Source organism: Ischnura elegans, chromosome 9, assembly GCF_921293095.1.
Source record: "Ischnura elegans chromosome 9, ioIscEleg1.1, whole genome shotgun sequence".
NCBI classification, from domain to species: domain Eukaryota; kingdom Metazoa; phylum Arthropoda; class Insecta; order Odonata; family Coenagrionidae; genus Ischnura; species Ischnura elegans.
The window spans coordinates 38,589,512-38,607,470 of record NC_060254.1 but is presented as its reverse complement, the minus strand read 5'-3'; the positions used below and the strand labels follow the sequence as shown (position 1 = coordinate 38,607,470).

The following is a 17,959-nucleotide window of genomic DNA, read 5'->3' as shown; positions in this document are numbered from 1 at the left end:
AACGACGTTCTAAATATGGGCGTACCCAGGATCAAAACGAGCCGAGGTTGTTCAAGTTTTTAACGCAGAAAAGGCTGAGTAAACAAAAATTAAAAAAATATATTATAGCAGCGCTTTATTAGTTTTTTAAATTATTCGCTCGAAAAAATTACTTTTTTATTACATTACATGTTGTATACTAACGTCACTTTTCTTGGATATAAAAAAATAATTTCGTTTTGAACTAAATTTACTTTTGCTTTTAAGAGGGGGGGGGGGGGCAGCCGACCCCTGCTGCCTCTCGCATGGTACGCCCTTGATTCTGAATTCTATATCTGTTGTACAGTCTATCTACTTTTGTATTTATGATTCGATCCACCCTAGTATGTTGTCGTTCGTAAGATATGGCTAACTTCGACGGAAAATGAACTGCTCTTGAATTTACATTACAGTTGAGTGCAGTTTTCATTCTACGGTCTGGCAGAGATTCCCATTTGGGGGGGGGGGGGACTCGAGCTCCCAAAGCCCCTTTCCCCGGCTAGGTGCATGTTCGAAGGAGTAGCCGGGTCAGTATATGTCTTGTCACAGGTTACGGTAACGTCCTCGTCTAGGTTTCACGACTTCACCCCTTGACCTTTCTTTGAGGTCTAACCCATGAACGACCTTTCTCCGTCGCTATTCACTAGACGATGGGAAGGATGATACCACCTAATGAATGCTCTACTTCTTGAATAATTAGGGATCTTCATGTGAATTCTAGAGATAGAGATTAGGTCTTTCATAGAATTAAGGAAAGAGTTGATTCTTAAATGCCAGATCACGATAGGGTCACGGTGTTGAATACATGTTGAGCCTGTGAGCGTATTGATTCCTACATTAATTTCTTTTATTTTTTCGTGTCTAAAAAAAACTGCATCAAGAATGCCTAGTCTTAGAACCGCTCACAGGGGAGTGGGAGTGTATTGCGCAATTTACCGCATTGATAACATTTTTTGCAGTAAAATTAGAGGCAGATTTTTACATCTTTTAAAATATTCTTCTCCTGTTTAAATATTCTTTTCTTGTTTAAATATTCTTTTACAGTTTCAAATCACACCTGCGATCATCATCATTAGTCAGCAATCCTAAGATCGGTTTGACGAAGCTCTCCGTTCCTCTCTCCTATCCGATAGCCTCTTCATAGCGACGTATTTCTTCTCTTTTACATTCTTCATAATCTGTACTATGTAAATCACTCGGTACCGCCATTGAGGCCGTAAAATTGAGTAATATTAACTAAACTACATTTTTCGTGGGAGAAGAATGCACCACCAACATTGGGAAAGATTGGCCCCCCTTTTGCTCTTAGAAATTTAAATGGCCCAACCCCAAATGAAACCTTGTCGAATCGCGCTATATTTACCTACCCAATGACATTAATCGGATATTGCAGGATTCATCAAATGGAATGCACAAAAACTCAGAAAGTTTCTTTATTTTAAATTACATTTAGTAATTGCCATTTTTTAAATTGATACGCGTTTGAAATTTGTTTCCACCACTCACTACTACGAAATTACAAGTGCTTACTCATAAATTTTCCTAAGCTCCGGCAATGGGTTGTGTAGTTGTGCCAAGGCTTCAATGCTTATCTAATTTAGCTGAAAATTTACTGCACAAGAGTGAGTACTAGTAGCCAGTGGCGATGAAAATGCCCATCCATTCATATAAATACCTAAAATACTAATATTGGTATACTGCGGCTAAACATTTTTCCCTGTCCTTAGCTAGTTCCATTAGTTCCCTGATCTTATTCCTCCTAGTGCCCATCTCAATAAGCCCAGTATACTTGTATCTAAATCTTCCTCCAAGGCCGTTCCTTCAATTCCTCCCTCCTTCATACATTGAAATTTCTTCAACGCAATCAACAGTGGCCCTCCTCTTCTGGGTCAATCGGAGATAGGAGGTAGTAATTACACGGTTGAGGATAGGGCACTCCCCTTTGACTCATTCGTATCTCTTTACGGTAGATAAGAAACCTCCCCAATGCGATGGTTGCAGATGCCCGTTAAGTATTCGACATATCCCGATAGATAGTGCTAAGTGCTAAGTACCGCGACGCGTGGAAACGGATGAAACCTATAATCCCTTCTAGGAGACCACCCAACCGATTTAAATAATACCCTTCGGTTCCTCAAGGAAATAAATATTTTTAATAAAATCAAAGTATGCTCACCCATATTGCGAAGTGAACATGTACTGTGGCTATCTTTTTATTCTATTTCCATAAAAGTACTGGAATTAAATGATATAGTAGTGGTGCGAAATGACCTAGCCGTCGACGCACCCTAAATCTTAATATTACTACTATGGGATCACTGTGTATTACGATATGGCCTGTTATTCTCTGGCGAGTGGTGATCCACAGTGTGTTTAATTCGGTACATCACTCCATTTCTCACCCTGTCCGTCCACAAGACTCTTCTGAACATTTTTTTCAAATGGCCCATTTTTATGATACGCAGAGTGACAATACCCACACAAATGTTTCCACATATTGCTGAAATAGGGTGGTTTCCTATTATTTTTTTATTGAAATCGAAAGATTATTACTCCTGGAGTACGTATTTCATGCTTTTAGATTTTTAAATGACGATATCTATTTTTCGCGATAAAATGAAAAGTGAAAAATTTCAAGCGCGCGAAAACGTGACGCGTAAGTAGGAATGATGGGAAAAAGTCCGTGCGACGCATTTCTGGTTCCCCCTCCCGCCTTGTGAGGTGACCTTGATCGAGGCTCTGAGCGCTGATAGGACGCAGGATGCTAGCGGGTAGCTGAGTACCTTGCTGGCTGGTAGCGCTCGGCTTAAAAAAGGTTTATTAATACCTTATCAAACGAAGAAAACTTTCCGACCTTAGCCAGTTTTAATACGTTATTATTAAGACATGTTTCCCTGAGCTCTGTGCCTCATGCATGCATTGGTAACCTCAGACGATGTATAACTCCTATCCTCTCGTGTAGAAACTAGGTCCCTGTGACGTCACGTGGAGTGGAATCGCATGGGCGCCAATCTGGCCTTTTTCAAATGAGGATAAAATTTGACCCTTGTCATTCGTCTAAACCGGTATTTCAAAAACCAAATAATTTGTGTATTATGAATACACTAATGGTGGATAACGAATCGCAATCAATGCCTTTCGTTTTCTTTGATGAAGGAAACTACCCTATTGATGGAAATTTGAGATAAGCGACGGCCATCCGAGTTATGCCGCCACTTTTTTGCTGCAAACTATTATTATAACTAAGATAATGTATTATTCAGGTAAGTAGGCAAAGTACATCTGCATATCCTAAAATGTTCTCGGAATCGCCACCGGGTCAGGAACTGCATAACTCATCGGCACTGCACATCGAAAAGTCGGTAGTTATGCCTGACCCGGTGGCGATCCCGAGAACATTTTACGAAATCTATTCGCTGGGAAAACACAAAATCTTTCTACGTTTACATTCACTACTCACCGCCAGAACTTGGTTTCAAAGGATTAAAGTATTTTCTGTTTGTTTTTCCACAGAAAAATACTCTGTGGGTAGATATTTTTAAATGGTATATATATATTTATGTTTTGGGATTTTTACTCCAATGTGAACGGTGAGGAACCGCGGTCATTGAAATCTCCACTCGGATTCCCACCAATTATCCCAAGCTGTTTATATTTGGATAGCGGTTGAGTGGTGACCGAAATATATTATCCTCTTGAATTATTCATCAGTCCGACTGCTCAGGAGCTCCTCCTCTTCGCTGCGGATTGGTAATGTTGCTCCGTGTTGATTCCGTTGCAGAAATGGCACCGGGATAATTCTCACCTGCCCGCAGAGCAGAGGAGATCGCTGCCGAAGAGTCCAACGGGACCTGTCACGGCCATCGAGTGGAACGAATACGCTTGGCGGGTAGCTCAGGTGAGTACTTGCGCCGCAATAAATATCTCAAGGAGATCAGCTCTCTTCACAGCTAAGTGATTCGAGATTAATTGCACTACCCAGTGTGCGGAAAACATCCTTACAATATGGTGGCTCCGGCATTTAAAAAAATCTAAATTTCATTAATAATGAAAATTTATCATGATGTTAAAAAATTCCATGAATATGGCGCTGAAATTTGAGTGATTGGCTGACATTTTTATAACTTAAAATAAATTTTAAAAAGTCAGAAAATCAGCAGGATATCAGTTAGGTTTGCTTTATTTTAGATATTTAAAAAATTTGGTTGGAATTGGCTGAAATGAAATTTAGATTTATATTGTACTAGAGCCTATTGAAATAGGAATTAAGATCTTCATAACCGATTTTTCCATTGGCTACGCAGCCATCATTGGGGAGGATGACGTGTCTTAGCCTCTCCGTGTACATGGTAAGGGTGTGATACAACCGATTTCGGAGATATTGATTCCTTTTATAATTCACTTTAGAAGATAAACGTATAATATTTATTTTTGGCAATTTGATTGTAAAAGTATAAACACCTTAGTAAAAGAAGTAATTTTTAAACAGAAGGAACAAAGTCGCTGAATTCAGCAGCTAAATTGATTGACCTAGTCGCAGAGGGCGCCCCTTGTAACTGAATGAAGCTATTCGGGGAGACCCATTATTGGACCCATTATATGTCTTCCTTGTTGGAATCGAATGGAACTCCACTAATGGGACTATCCGGTTGGCATAGATTTCGAGCCGCGGAGAGGAGGAAAGTTCTAAAAGTTTTTCGAGGAACCATTTTTTTCATTTTGACGGCACTAGGAAAATGATGCTAATTTGACTTCATTCTTCTGGATTCAAAAATTTGGAATCGATTCAAATTACTTATCGTTATAAAATTTGATCACAGACTCAAATGATTGTATGTAACGAAAAACAGTTACTTTCATCGATTATACGCAACAATCAGTCCTGGACAATTCTTGGAAATTTCTGAAAGAGGCACCGTAAGCTTCGAATCGTAAAGTATGGGCTCTCTGGGGGTGAAATGGGTGCTTTAAACATTTAACCACTTCAGACTGCTTCTGGCGCAGTCTTTACTGTCATTCATTGCAGCATAACGCTATTTTTTACGGCTCTTCTATTCAGTGGCGCAGCGAGGGGGGGGGGGGTTTGGGGGATAAAAACCCCCCCCCAGAGCTCGGAGAAATTTTAAAGTTTAATCCATTTTACTTAATGTATTAGTATTACTTATAGAATAGTATTATGATTTATCAAATATCTCTCACAAAGCGGTAAAAATAGTCACTTTGAACCATTAATCTAAAAATTTTCTGTGGGAGGGCCCCCGCAACTACCACTTACCCTGGCGGGTATGCAATACCCCCACATCCCAAAGTATTAGTTGCGCCTAAAATCCCCCCTGGCCTTAATTCTTAGCTGTGCCCCTGCCTCTATCACCGCCAACCTGCGTTCGACCCAACGGTACTACCGAAAGAATTTAGCCTGAAGATACATAAATTGGTACAAATACTGTGAAACCAGATACGTAGACAAAGGGGGATTATGGGCGCTTCAGTCCCCCCTCTGAATTATTTTCGCATGTGGCGACTACTCGCGATATATCTAATGAGGATACCACTAACATACGGAAATCTATCCTTTGTCGCTCTATTTTTCAGCATGGTTACATTTCAGCAATAGTTACGTTACGATATGGTCACATATCTGCTGTTAACGGACGATTTTTTTAATCCTTACGCGAACGAAAATACATTTAGCTGACTTAATGAAAGGCATGGTTTTCCAATGCGTGCAAAATTGACAAAAAAAATGGAATAGGCAACCCGCATACTTCCCAAACTGTTTTCAAAGCAAATTTTTGGCTGCGTCCTAGTGAAACCTATCATGAGCAGTCAATGAACATTTACAAAATAAATATCCTCTTAATGAAGTGACCGCTAAAAGTAGTTGAGAGAAGTTAGATTTAAAGAGATGGGTACCAATGGAATGAGCTATTCATTAATTTTCTGGTTCATATTACTATGGTATGCCACTCGATCCTACCCGACCCGGAATCGCATTTTATTTAAAGAAATTGATATAAGGAAAGGAAAGATAAGTTACGATGAAAAAGAAATCTTCCCCTTCCAGCTATTCTCTCGTAACTAAAAAAAAGCAAACTCGAAAGTCGCTTCCCACATTTCATGAGTTGTTAACGTCATTAGAATCCTTTAATTCTTGTCTACGTACTCGTTTAGGGATAATATTTCCCTGAGATAAGGAAACACCAGCAAGAGAGTAAACAACAACGAACCTCAATCGGCTCATGCACTAAATAGGCCGAGGTGTAGTTGAGAAGCGGTGACAGCCTCGTCATGAGTTCGTGACGTCATCTACTCATCAGCGAAAGGGTTGAGGCCGTTTAAATTTTTTGAAAATTCGCTCAAAAGGTAGATGTGGGGGTCGAAAAACGGGAAATACTGGTCTCTTTATTTTTTTAAACTCAATCATAATAAAAAAAATTAATGAAATTTTGTGAACGATTTAATTGAAAGTGGAAAAGAGAAGGAATATATGAGGAGATATGTATAAAATGAAAGGCATTGCGCCTTGTTTTAATTCAAAGAATTTAGGTCTGCGTAGCTGTGGTGTTAGGTCAGGAATACTCGCAAAATGCTTCATGTGAACGTAACTTCACCGAGATCATGCCTTTAACAAAATGTGTATCGATGGCTGAATTTTTTTTTTGAACCTCTGAAAGCAGAATGGCGACTAACTGATAGTAAAGTGGGAGCTATGGGACTGAAATGAGCACATAAAAATTTTACTACTCTAGAATGCACTTTGTGCAGACCTGATTGCCGTTCATTGCAGGTCTAACGGTATTTTTTACGGCTGATTTTTTATCACTATTCTACATTCGACCCAGCAGCTGCTCTACCGAAAGAAATTAGCGGTGAAGTTAGGTCCAGTTTAATGCCCTACCAATACGCATGCATGCATGAAAAGAGGTATGGATATGAAACGGAAAATATTTAGGGTTTTAAATAAAGGAAACAGTGTGTTCAGTAATAAGAAATAGATTCGACGGAATACTCGGTAGGACTCTATTATCTTGATAGCAGAAGAAGAACTGATATCGCTATATATTTTAATTAAAAAAGCACCGGCTCCAGTTTCAGCGGCTAACAATTATCCTCAAGGTCACCGGTAAAGTAACGGATATGTCTCAGTAATTGGTACGGGAAGAAAAAAAATGTTCTTTAATCTGGCGTAGCCATGAATTGCGTTCGGGGGGGGGGGGGGGGGGTCCAAAACCAAGGTAATACGTAGGTTTGAAAAACAAGGTAATACGTAGAGGGGTTAAAACTAATTTTAAAACTTTAATAATCGAAAAAAACTTCATTTGTTGAAGAAATATTTTGTAAATTCATGATTTTTTCAATTATTTTCATTCATGAAGGAAAATAATTGTGTTTTTATATTTCGGGAGGGGGGGAGTGTCCGGACACCGCGGACCCCTCCCCCCCTGGCTACGCCCCTCATCTTAACGTATGAAATAATAGTCACTTTCATTATCGTTCTTTGGCAAATCTCTGTTTTCCCCTCACATTCAAACGAGCTAAAAAGGCAAAAAAAAACTCCAAATCACTCTTCCCTATAACGATAGATGACCACTGCAGAATTCACCACGATTAAAAAAAATCGTCTTCCGTTCTGCTGATTAGTTACTCGGTTATTTTGAAAAACTTATTTTAACCGAATAATAATATGTCCTGGAGCATAAAAATGATCGGCATTTAGATATACATCTACGTAATACCCTACGAGTCACATCTAGGGTGTTTGGTAGGGGTTGATCAATCACCAGCATGCAGCATGCAAAAGGATCCTCAGAAGTGCACGAAACATGTACATATGACACATGTGCTACTATATCTTATTTATGAAGGCAATCTGCCTATGTAGTAGAGAATGAAAAACATGCTAATAGAAATATAAGGAAAATTCAGAAACATGTATTGAGGAATGGGTACATAAGTTTGTAAGCTACACTTCTAGGCAGTTATGTTCATTATTATACGTGACCATAGTAAGTTTGTTATGCGTGTCCATATGGACTAAAGTACGGTTGTAGGTAACGGAATGAATTATTCATTTTTGGCGAGAGCCAACCCATGCCCGGTGATTTCTCGTACAATTATGGTAGCTCCGACGTGTACCTGAGTGCGTCTCGGGGAAAATACACAATCTCTATCAGGTAGTTTGCCAGTAGGTGGTAGAAGTAGATTCAACATCCATCAATTTGAAATTAACAATTTGCAATGAAATTGTTGATAAAAGAGTAACTCCGGTTATTCTCCGTGAGAGATGTTACCTTGAAAATGGAACAATGATATATTATTGATTCACTATTTCAATAATAGAACAGAAATTTAAACGCATAGCAGTCATTATCAAGGTGGCGAACCCACATAAAATACCAGTATATGTCTGTGGAGATGGGTTAGTGAGAAGATCTCCACGTTTATCGAATCAGTTTATTAGAGCTTACCATGCAATGCCCTTTATCATCTCAGTCCATGAATTAATTACGTAAGCATAAACAGATCAGCAAGGCCTCCTTGGCAACAATATAAAGTAAATGATCACACATTATGATAGCCACATTAGCCTCTTTCTCCACGGCAACAATATGAAAGATGATGGCTCCATTTACGGTCGTCACATATATCGTTACAATAAGTAAAACTATATATGACAACACCTTATAGAGCTTCGACAGGATTATATTTATAAAAATGCTTAAAGTTCAGCGTTCTACCTTTTTGCGCCGATAGTAGGTACCGATAAGTCGATGACTTAAACGTAAAACAAAAGCACAATTTTTTATTTTCTCCGAGGAAATGTGTAAATTGTTCCTCTTACTTAAAATAAACCAAAAATACTAAAATTGTCGTTTTGGTTGAGTGGATTACCACGGGGCGATTTACGTCACTTCGATTTGAAATTTGACTTATCGGTACCTAGTAAAAACTTGGTTTGCTTCGCCTTCAGATACTGAATTAGGATGGTGAGGAGCAATTTTTTACTCCCCCTTTTACTCTTCCCGTCACAAAAAATCGTCTTCTGCGCAACACCATAAGCTTTCGCGAGGACCGTACCCTTATTCTCACGTGCGAGGGACAGGCAGCGAGTGAAAAAGAAGGGATAGCTGGGAGGGTTGGGGGTAATCAATGCTTCGGAGCCACTTTTCCGCGCCGTTCATATGTTAATGCGATAGAGGGTGGCCTCTTCCCTGGCCCTCGCGAATGACCCACAATAGCCTTCCCTCAAAAGCCACGCCAATGTGGCCAAGCACACCTTCGGCCATCGATCCGCTGACCAAGGGGGCACTCGCGTTTCCCACCGCTTATTTATTCCGGGACGACCCTATATATGGGTGAAGGGTCTTGACCCCTCATGCGGAACTTCTCATTCTCCCTCTATGAAGTGTAATGGGTCCCCCCCAGCGTAAACAACCCTCATCTGGCCATCTCAATCATCCCACACATGGGCGTACCCAGCGAAGGGCAGGGTGGGGGGGCAGCTGCCCCCTCTAGAAGCAAAAATCGCAAAAGTCTTTAAGCAAAATCAGTACTGAATTGAAACGAAAGTATTCAACAAATTTTCTTTAAGCCCACGAAAAAAGATATGTATTAGTATAAGATATGTAACTAAAATAAAACAATTTTTTAAGGAAATAATCTCATAAACTAATGAAGCGCTGTTATAATTTTATTAAAATGTTGGCTTCATTCACCTTTTCCATGCTAAAATGTCACAACTTGGCTTGCCCCCTCACAGACCATGGCTTGCCCCCCCTAGTTATGATCCTGGGTACGCCCTTCATCCCACAGCCCAAATACGGTGACGGTCTTGTTATTATGGTGGTGCGGTCGCTAAAGCTCATGAAAGTTTGCCAATACGGCCTATAATTTCCCTTTACCTATATGGAACTGGTAAGTACTGGGTACCGGGTTGACGTAATGGCTGGTTAGTACATGAAAACATATATCCACATAGTACCCTGAACATATCATCCTCAGCCTATCCCTGCATAGTTGCTGTATGAATGGTACCACAAGTGCAGTGCAGCACCTACTTGCTACCTACTACAGCTACCACGGCGTATTTTCATTATGTCCATATGATTCATAATTTATTATACATATAAATAATGTATTTTCGGATCATAGAAAAATTAAAAATTAATTAATAAGTTTTTCTATCAGTTTTATTTTTTCTTTCGGGGTAAACTTTAGGACTAGATGTTTAAACATTTTCGTTAATTAACAAGAAACTATGCGTTCCGAAAATACGCCAAAGCCATTTTATTTATCTATATTAATGTTTGCAACTTTTTGTGGTAGATGAATGCTGTATACGCAATAGTTTTCCCTAGGCTAAGTTGCATAGTTCATGAAGTCGACGAAACAGCTAATTTCACGGTGCGCGGAGTCATTTATTGCACGGGCGTGTGTACATTTTCTACATTTTCGTAAAACAAAAAAATAAATCAGTATTTATAATAAAATTTACTATAAAATGACATATTATTATTCATTATTTTGGCATGCACACAAAGCGAGATATAAATTTACTAATTAAAGCGGCACATCATTTGGCCGCCGACGGTATTCCATCGGAAGGGCCGTTCACGCATTGCCCCTTAGATCCCTTTCATTAGTAAGCTAACTATGATGTATTTTTCCCTCCATATGTAACCATATTCTGGAAATGACCAAAGCTGCTAGTAGTTCCCTCCCAGTATGTATAATCATTATCACTGAGGGAGGAAAAGGTAATGTCTGCTTTTGATAATTGGTAGGGAGGGTTCTAGTGCGAAAAAAGCACATCCTAGAGACTTGATTTAGTTTCACTGATAGAGAAACCTATATATTTAATTCTCAACATTTACTCAACTTCGAGGCTACACTGACTGACAACTTTCTAAATGATGGTGACAATGATTTGTGAATGAAAAACTTTGCTGTTTCATTCACAGATCAGTAAGATGGATTTCTACAACGTGAAGGCCTCTACTATTCAGTGCATCAATGGTGACAATGATTTGATCTCTGGTAATCGCTGAGGAAAATTGTATATTTTTGAACCCCCGTGTTCTGAATTCATTCATGCATCTTTTCTCAACAACGAATAATCTTCATTGCTGATAGTTAATAGTTGAAAATTGGTACAAAAATTGTAGCAGTCGAGATACGTAGAATAGTTAATTACGTAACTGTCTGTGTTACTATATTGATTACTATTGGTTATTACTGTATTGGTTACTCTAATCAATATCAACTTTTTCGGTGCATTTTGCAGTTCTTTAAATTTCAATACAATTCAGCAACACTTACACTCACCTCATCGGGTAAAAGTACAATTTACACTTCCTTGGTTTATCGAATACCAAGTAAGAAGTTCGGCATGAAAAAATATTTGGCTTAGCCGGGATTCCAACCTGGATCCCTAGATTACCGGCCAGGCGTGCTAACCAGTCACACAACCAAGCCTTCTCAAAGCAAACCGGCTATCGGGAGATCCGAGTTCGATCCCGGCAAAGCCAAATATTTTTTTCATGGCGAACTTCATCCTAGGAGTATATAATTTTGGACCCTTTCGCATGACTGCGAACGAAGTCGCTTGTTTCATGCAGTGCTTTATTAGTGCAGTTAAGAGTAAAACATAGTTGTGTTGGCAATGCTGACCATTCACCTGCTGTCCTCTCCCCCTACGCTTCTCATCTGCTCGTCCCGTTCCACATTTGCAGTTCCCACGCATTGGACACGCTCCTAACACGCGTCCGCCAGCAAAATGCCTAATAAACTTGACAGCCGGAGGAGAAGATTTGCTCTTCGTCCATTAAAAAGCTAAGAACGTAGCCTTTAACAGAAGAGTCGCAGGAAACGTGATATATGATCATTTCAAATGCCTTTTTTTACTTCTAATTTATTCAGGTTACTAGTTTTTTAAATTTTATTAGGATAATTTTGGCTTTATAATTACTTGAATTCCAATTTTTTACTTCTATAGGCCATTTATTACATATAAATAATTTGTAAAGGAATGTACAGTTGATTTTGATTGGTAGTAGTAATTACTTATCAAGTGCACTTTACGTAGTGATGGAGACAATACGTGATAATCTAAATTGTTGATCACTTTGTACTTAATTGCTTTTTCAGGCAGGTTTGTTTAAATTTTTTTATTAATAATGTAATTAAAAACCGTATCTGAATGGTAAATTATTTGAAAATGTGAGAAATTAGACAAATCATGAAGGCTTTTCGCCATAAAAGTGTGGAAGTCAAAAATGGATGCAAAAGTCACTTCGAAGCACTTTCCATAGTCGTAAGCCAAATAAAATAAACAAAAAAGTCTAAAACGAAATCAATATTAATAATATTATGGTGCAGGTTAAATTTGGAAGAATATTAAAACACATGCTGTATTGAGTGATAAATAAAAAAAAAAGGTTTTCCAATGCGACGACATTTCATTTTAAAAATATTAGCACATACTCCCACACATGAAATTGAGATACAAATCTAAAAAAATAGATTTTTCTATTACAGTTCACTATCAAAACCTTTACAAATACTTTCTATCAAAAGTTATTTTAACGATTACGGTTTCATGAAGATGAGATCGTTCAGAATTATTAAATGAAATTCCTCCCGGATGCCGGTCTATAGATTGAATCGCTGGTGATGTCCAAGATTTTTCGGACGTCTGGCCAATAGAATAAACCGCACTTATGACGTTTTCCTCGTCCCTATATAAGGCTGTCTCCCCTTCGTTGACCCTTTCGGAGTTCGCTTTGCAGTTCTTGTTGACGCGTTGGCGTACCCGGCGCCGTCTACGTCGTCATCGCCAGCCGGCCTTGGGTGACGTTCCAGCCGCTGGAGGGGCTGGAGGAGGGGCACTGTTGTTATAATAGCGTGGGTTGTAGACGCGTGGGCATACCCCACTTCAGAGCCACCGCGTTCCCTACACTAGGGGTCCGCTTTATTCCCATCCGTGAGTCACCTGCTCCCGCAGGAGAGCAGGATATACAAACGAAGATTGACCTTAGTCGTTCCTCCAGCACCTGCCTTGCGTGCAAGGCGACAACCCGACACGGGGAGGCGAGGTGACGTAGGTTTAACTGCAGCCGAGCTGGCATCCCCAAACATAATAACTGTATCGTACTACTCAAGGTGTAAATATATGCTGGTGAGCTCAAGGTGGCTGGGCTATAACCAGTGGCTTTATTCATAAAAACTACTATGAGTGAACAGGAAGCGTTACAAAGATTTTAAACGAATTACTTATTAGTCGGCGTCAAAATGATGTTCCGCTGTGCTAAGAAAATTTATATCTGGGCTTATGCGCATGCTAAAATAATCTCTATGCGTCATTTTAAATATAACTTGTAAATTATGATTTTTCAAAATGACAATGTCATCTCATTACAATAACTCTGAGAAATCGTTATCTCTCGCGGTATTTAAAAAAAAAAAAAATTATTTGATTCCACATTAAGGGAATTAATTATGAACACGACCTGGGTTTCGAATGGATAAAATTTTATCATCAGACCTGAAAAAGTCCGGAGTTTCGTTGTAATGATAATGTTACACTCGAGAAAAAATACCCATGATATAAAAATCGGGATGAACAATACTCTAACGTCATGGAATAATATAAATAATTATCCATTATAGGTACCATGCAACCTAATCTATCAAACCATTCATAAGTCATGAGTATCTAAATGGTTGATTATTTTTTGATTCATTATTGCATCATTGATCGGGGAAATCTTTATGTGAAAAAATAAAGTACCTTAGCATGCTCGTAAAAAAGAATTGTTTAAATTGTTCGCTTTATTTGGTTGTTGTACCCTAAATAGAATAAACCATTAAAAAGTGACTAAGAAACACGAAAAAAATCCGCAGCTCCCGCTATAGAATGTGTTCGACGCCTACCTATGACACGGTCTTTGGGCATCATTTGAAGCGAATTCACGCATACTGGAAGAAACTTCTTTCATTTTACCGTTAAATCAAGTTCGATCCTATCCTTCGAACTCCCACGAGAAACGGGCTTTAAGACAAACCGGAGAGATAAATTCCTCGAGAAATGCAGAGTAGGATGAAAATGCCGTATAAATATGGACGGAATGCGAGATTATATGAATTATTTGCATGAATGATTCAGGTCAGTCGCCCGATACATTTGGTTGGGAATCCTCGATTTGGTGAGGAATAAAGTGAGGACATAGTTATTAGATAGAACTTTAGATATCATCTGGTTCAACTGTGTTTTGAATATCTCTCTCGGGCTTCCAACTGAGTTAGGCACTCCATTTTTGCCGACGTTTCGATGAAATACTTTTTCATCGTCCTCAGGGCTGTTTGATGAACCCTGCCAGCCCCGAGGACGGTGGAAATATATTTCATCGAAAGGTGGGGTTGCTGAAATAAGCACACAAAAAGCAAAAAAAATTGTTATGGTATTCATAAAGTTAAAAAGCGGTGAAAAATGTGAGAAATTACAGTAAAACAACTTCCGCTAAAACCACTCCTGTAATTCGAAAAATTAGCAGTAAAGGAAGATAAAAAGATCCATTTAAAATTGAATGATGTTTTAGCTTCACACAGTGGCGTAGCCAAGAATTTCGTTCGGGGGGGTCCAAAACCAGGGTGGAAAATTTTTGAAAAACAGGGTACCACGTATAGGGTTTTAAACTAACTTTAATACTTTTCATAATAGGAAAAAACTTCATTTGTTAAAGAAATATTTGGTAAATTCATGTCTTTTTAATCTTTTTTTTCTTATATGAAGGAAAATAATTGTGTTTTTATATTTCGGGGGAGGTTCGGACCCCCGGAACCCTCCCCCTGGCTACGCCACTGGGTTCACATATTTAGTATTTTTGGGCAGTCTGAACGCCATCGAAAAATCGACTTTTGTCCGCGGAAAAGGGCATCTCAGACCACTGTGCGTCGCTTCGGCAGAAATAGAGTACCTAACCCGGTGGGGAGCCCGAAAGACATTCACATCCACCATTCGCCGGGAAAGAATCAAGTCCTTCTTGTATACGTAGTTATCGCTAGAGAAAGCTTTTTAAACTGTAGGGAATTTATGTACGCTGATCGGAATTTGAAAAGTTTTTAACAGAATGGGCCCTTTAAGAAAAATACTTAAGATTTGACGACAAAGGTCCGAATTATATTGGTATTAACTGCGATAGTAAATTGTAGGAAGAGGTATATCTGTTTACGTATGTGATGGAGGATTCTTCTCTGTGCCTATTTCACGGAATATTTAAATGGATTTTGAGCATCGCATAACTGGAAATCCACCTACCGATTATTTATATCATCAAGGTTAATAATATTTCGAGGTTGATTGTCAGAAAAGATTTTCCGGAAATATGGATTTTAAAAAATGATTAAATTCATCCTTGGATGCGTCCATCTCCATATTTCATAATCGTCCATATTCTGTGTAATTTCATACCCTGCATAATTTCATTAATCGTCGATATACTGCATCTGCAACAGTAAACGTCACCATATAACGTATGTATCATGACGGGTCATTTTTTTGGCGATACAGATGATTAAAAAAATTATTTTTTCATTCACTAATTGTAGATGGTGTATTATTTAAGCCTCCCTTTATTTCTAAAAGTTGCATTGTGAAATAATGTAAAAAAAAGTGAGTGAAAATAATATTTCGAGGTTGATTGTCAGAAAAGATTTTCCGGAAATATGGATTTTAAAAAATGATTAAATTCATCCTTGGATGCGTCCATCTCCATATTTCATAATCGTCCATATTCTGTATAATTTCATATCCTGCATAATTTCATTAATCGTCGATATACTGCATCTGCAACAGTAAACGTCACCATATAACGTATGTATCATGACGGGTCATTTTTTTTGGCGATACAGATGATTAAAAATTTTATTCTTTCATTCACTTGGTAAACTTTCCGCAAAATATATCCCGATAAAGAGGCCTAGGAATCCCACGCCAGAGGAGTTGTATGGAAACCTATCGAAAATATTCCGATGGAATAGCTTTTAGGTAAATCCTCGTAGAGAAATAGATTTTGTAATAAAGATGAGATACCTAGACAAAATTCAAATTAAAATTTATCATTTTAAATATATGGAAGATTGCTTTGGGTTTTGCATCCTTTTCCGTGTTAGAACATTTGTGAGTCAATGTAGCTGCTGTCGTAAATTCAAAATAGTCTCCTGTGCGACGGAATAGAATTTCAATGAGGGGAAAAAATAATTTTTCGACCCACCTTCGCGATATTGACGATCGGTATGACTCAACGCAAGAGATTACCTGCCAACGAGTAACGATTTTTACTTAAGGCAATTATTCCGACCTCGCCGCTTCAATAATTATGAAAATTCAGGTCCTTCGTAACGCAATCTCGTTTATCTCCCATGTAAACATCATTTGGATTGCTTTTGCTATGATTTGAATGATTACGATACTTAGAAGTTAATTTCCCTTCACTTCACTTTATTATGCGGGTTGCATAACGTGAGTGTAGTCTACGGAGTATTTCAGGCTCGCGACCTAAACCACTTAATGAAAAAGATTAATAAGGCAATGAAAATCGTCAACGAAGAAATGTTAACTAATGTTTGGACCGAGGTCGAGTATTGTTTGGACATTTATCAAGTTATGATGGTGTTAGAGATGATAGATTCGAAATATAGAAAAAAAAACAGAAATTTTAAATAATTCTTTTTTTATTAAATAGCAAGGTTAGTTTTATTTATTTGTACAACTGCAACGGAATTAAGTAAACCGTTTTTAAAAAATAATTAAGATTATTTATCATCTTAGGGATGTTATTATTACGCATTGGGTTGAGAATATGGTTCATTTTTCATTCGATATAATGTCGACTGGATTCAACTTTTCCGTGTCGTTATCAGGAGGAAATACTCTTAGTTAACCCAAATGTAAACACCCAAAGGTTGAGTAGTATTTCCTTTTGATAATTACTCGGGATGCTTAAACCGGTCGACGTTTCATCGAATAAAGCTGTGTGGAATTGAAAAGTTATCGATATATTTATGAATATTCTCAGGAATTTAAAACGATAAAATTGAACTTGATTTTATTATAGGTATCTCATCTTTATTAGAAATTATTATTCTGCTAGCATTAACTTATTAGCTATTCCAGCGGAATATTTTCGATGGATTTCCATACAACTCCTCTATCGTGGGATTTCTAGGGCTGATTACCGGGGTATATTTTGCGGAAATTTTTACGGCGAACTTTTCATTTTCCTCATGCTAAAAGTTTCTTGACGAGAACTTATGTCCCCTCTGGAAGACGCTGTTTATAGGTTTGAATTAATAATTAGACTTCGAGAGTATAATAAGAGATCGATTTACACTTCAATTAAAGAAAATTACTCAAGTAAGTATAGTTACTGAGAACACGAATAAAATTGTTTGGTTGCCGACGAGGACATAACATCAGCTATAAAGAAGTAAACTGGTGATAGCAGAAATGAAATTAAAGATATCAACAGGTTTCATACTTTTTTTACGTCATTCCACAATGCAACTTTTAGATGAAAGGAAGCGAGAAGTATACATAAGCTACAATTGGTGAATGAAAGAATGAACTTAAAATCATTCATGAGAAAGTTTTCCGAAGTTAACTCGCAGGCGATTGAAGATATACCTTTTTTTATTTGACGGTTGTATAGACGAAAGTAAGAGGCATGAATTCCGAAACGCATTTTCGTGAACTGAGCCCCAATACCCAGTGGCGCCGACTCCATGGGGCCTGAGGGGGCCCGAGCCCCCTCAAAAATTCGTTATGGGTGTGAGGAAAAAATATGTCAGGCTTGCCGATTTTCCCCGGAGTGTCCAGATATCGAGATTCGAGTTATCAGGGTTCTAATGTTGATCCTATGACTCTTCTAAAATGCATAAAAAA

At 38.3% G+C, this 17,959-nt stretch overlaps 1 protein-coding gene across 2 annotated transcripts in view; it reads left to right on the top strand.

The window, feature by feature from the left end:
• The window catches only part of LOC124165569 (titin-like), an 85,539-nt gene that overhangs the window by 17,900 nt on the left and 49,680 nt on the right, over nucleotides 1-17,959 (top strand). For both annotated transcript variants that reach the window (XM_046543025.1, XM_046543024.1), the window contains exon 2: nucleotides 3,800-3,916. In XM_046543025.1, coding sequence (XP_046398981.1) covers nucleotides 3,800-3,916 — 117 coding nt within the window. The remainder of the gene's footprint in view (nucleotides 1-3,799; nucleotides 3,917-17,959) is intronic.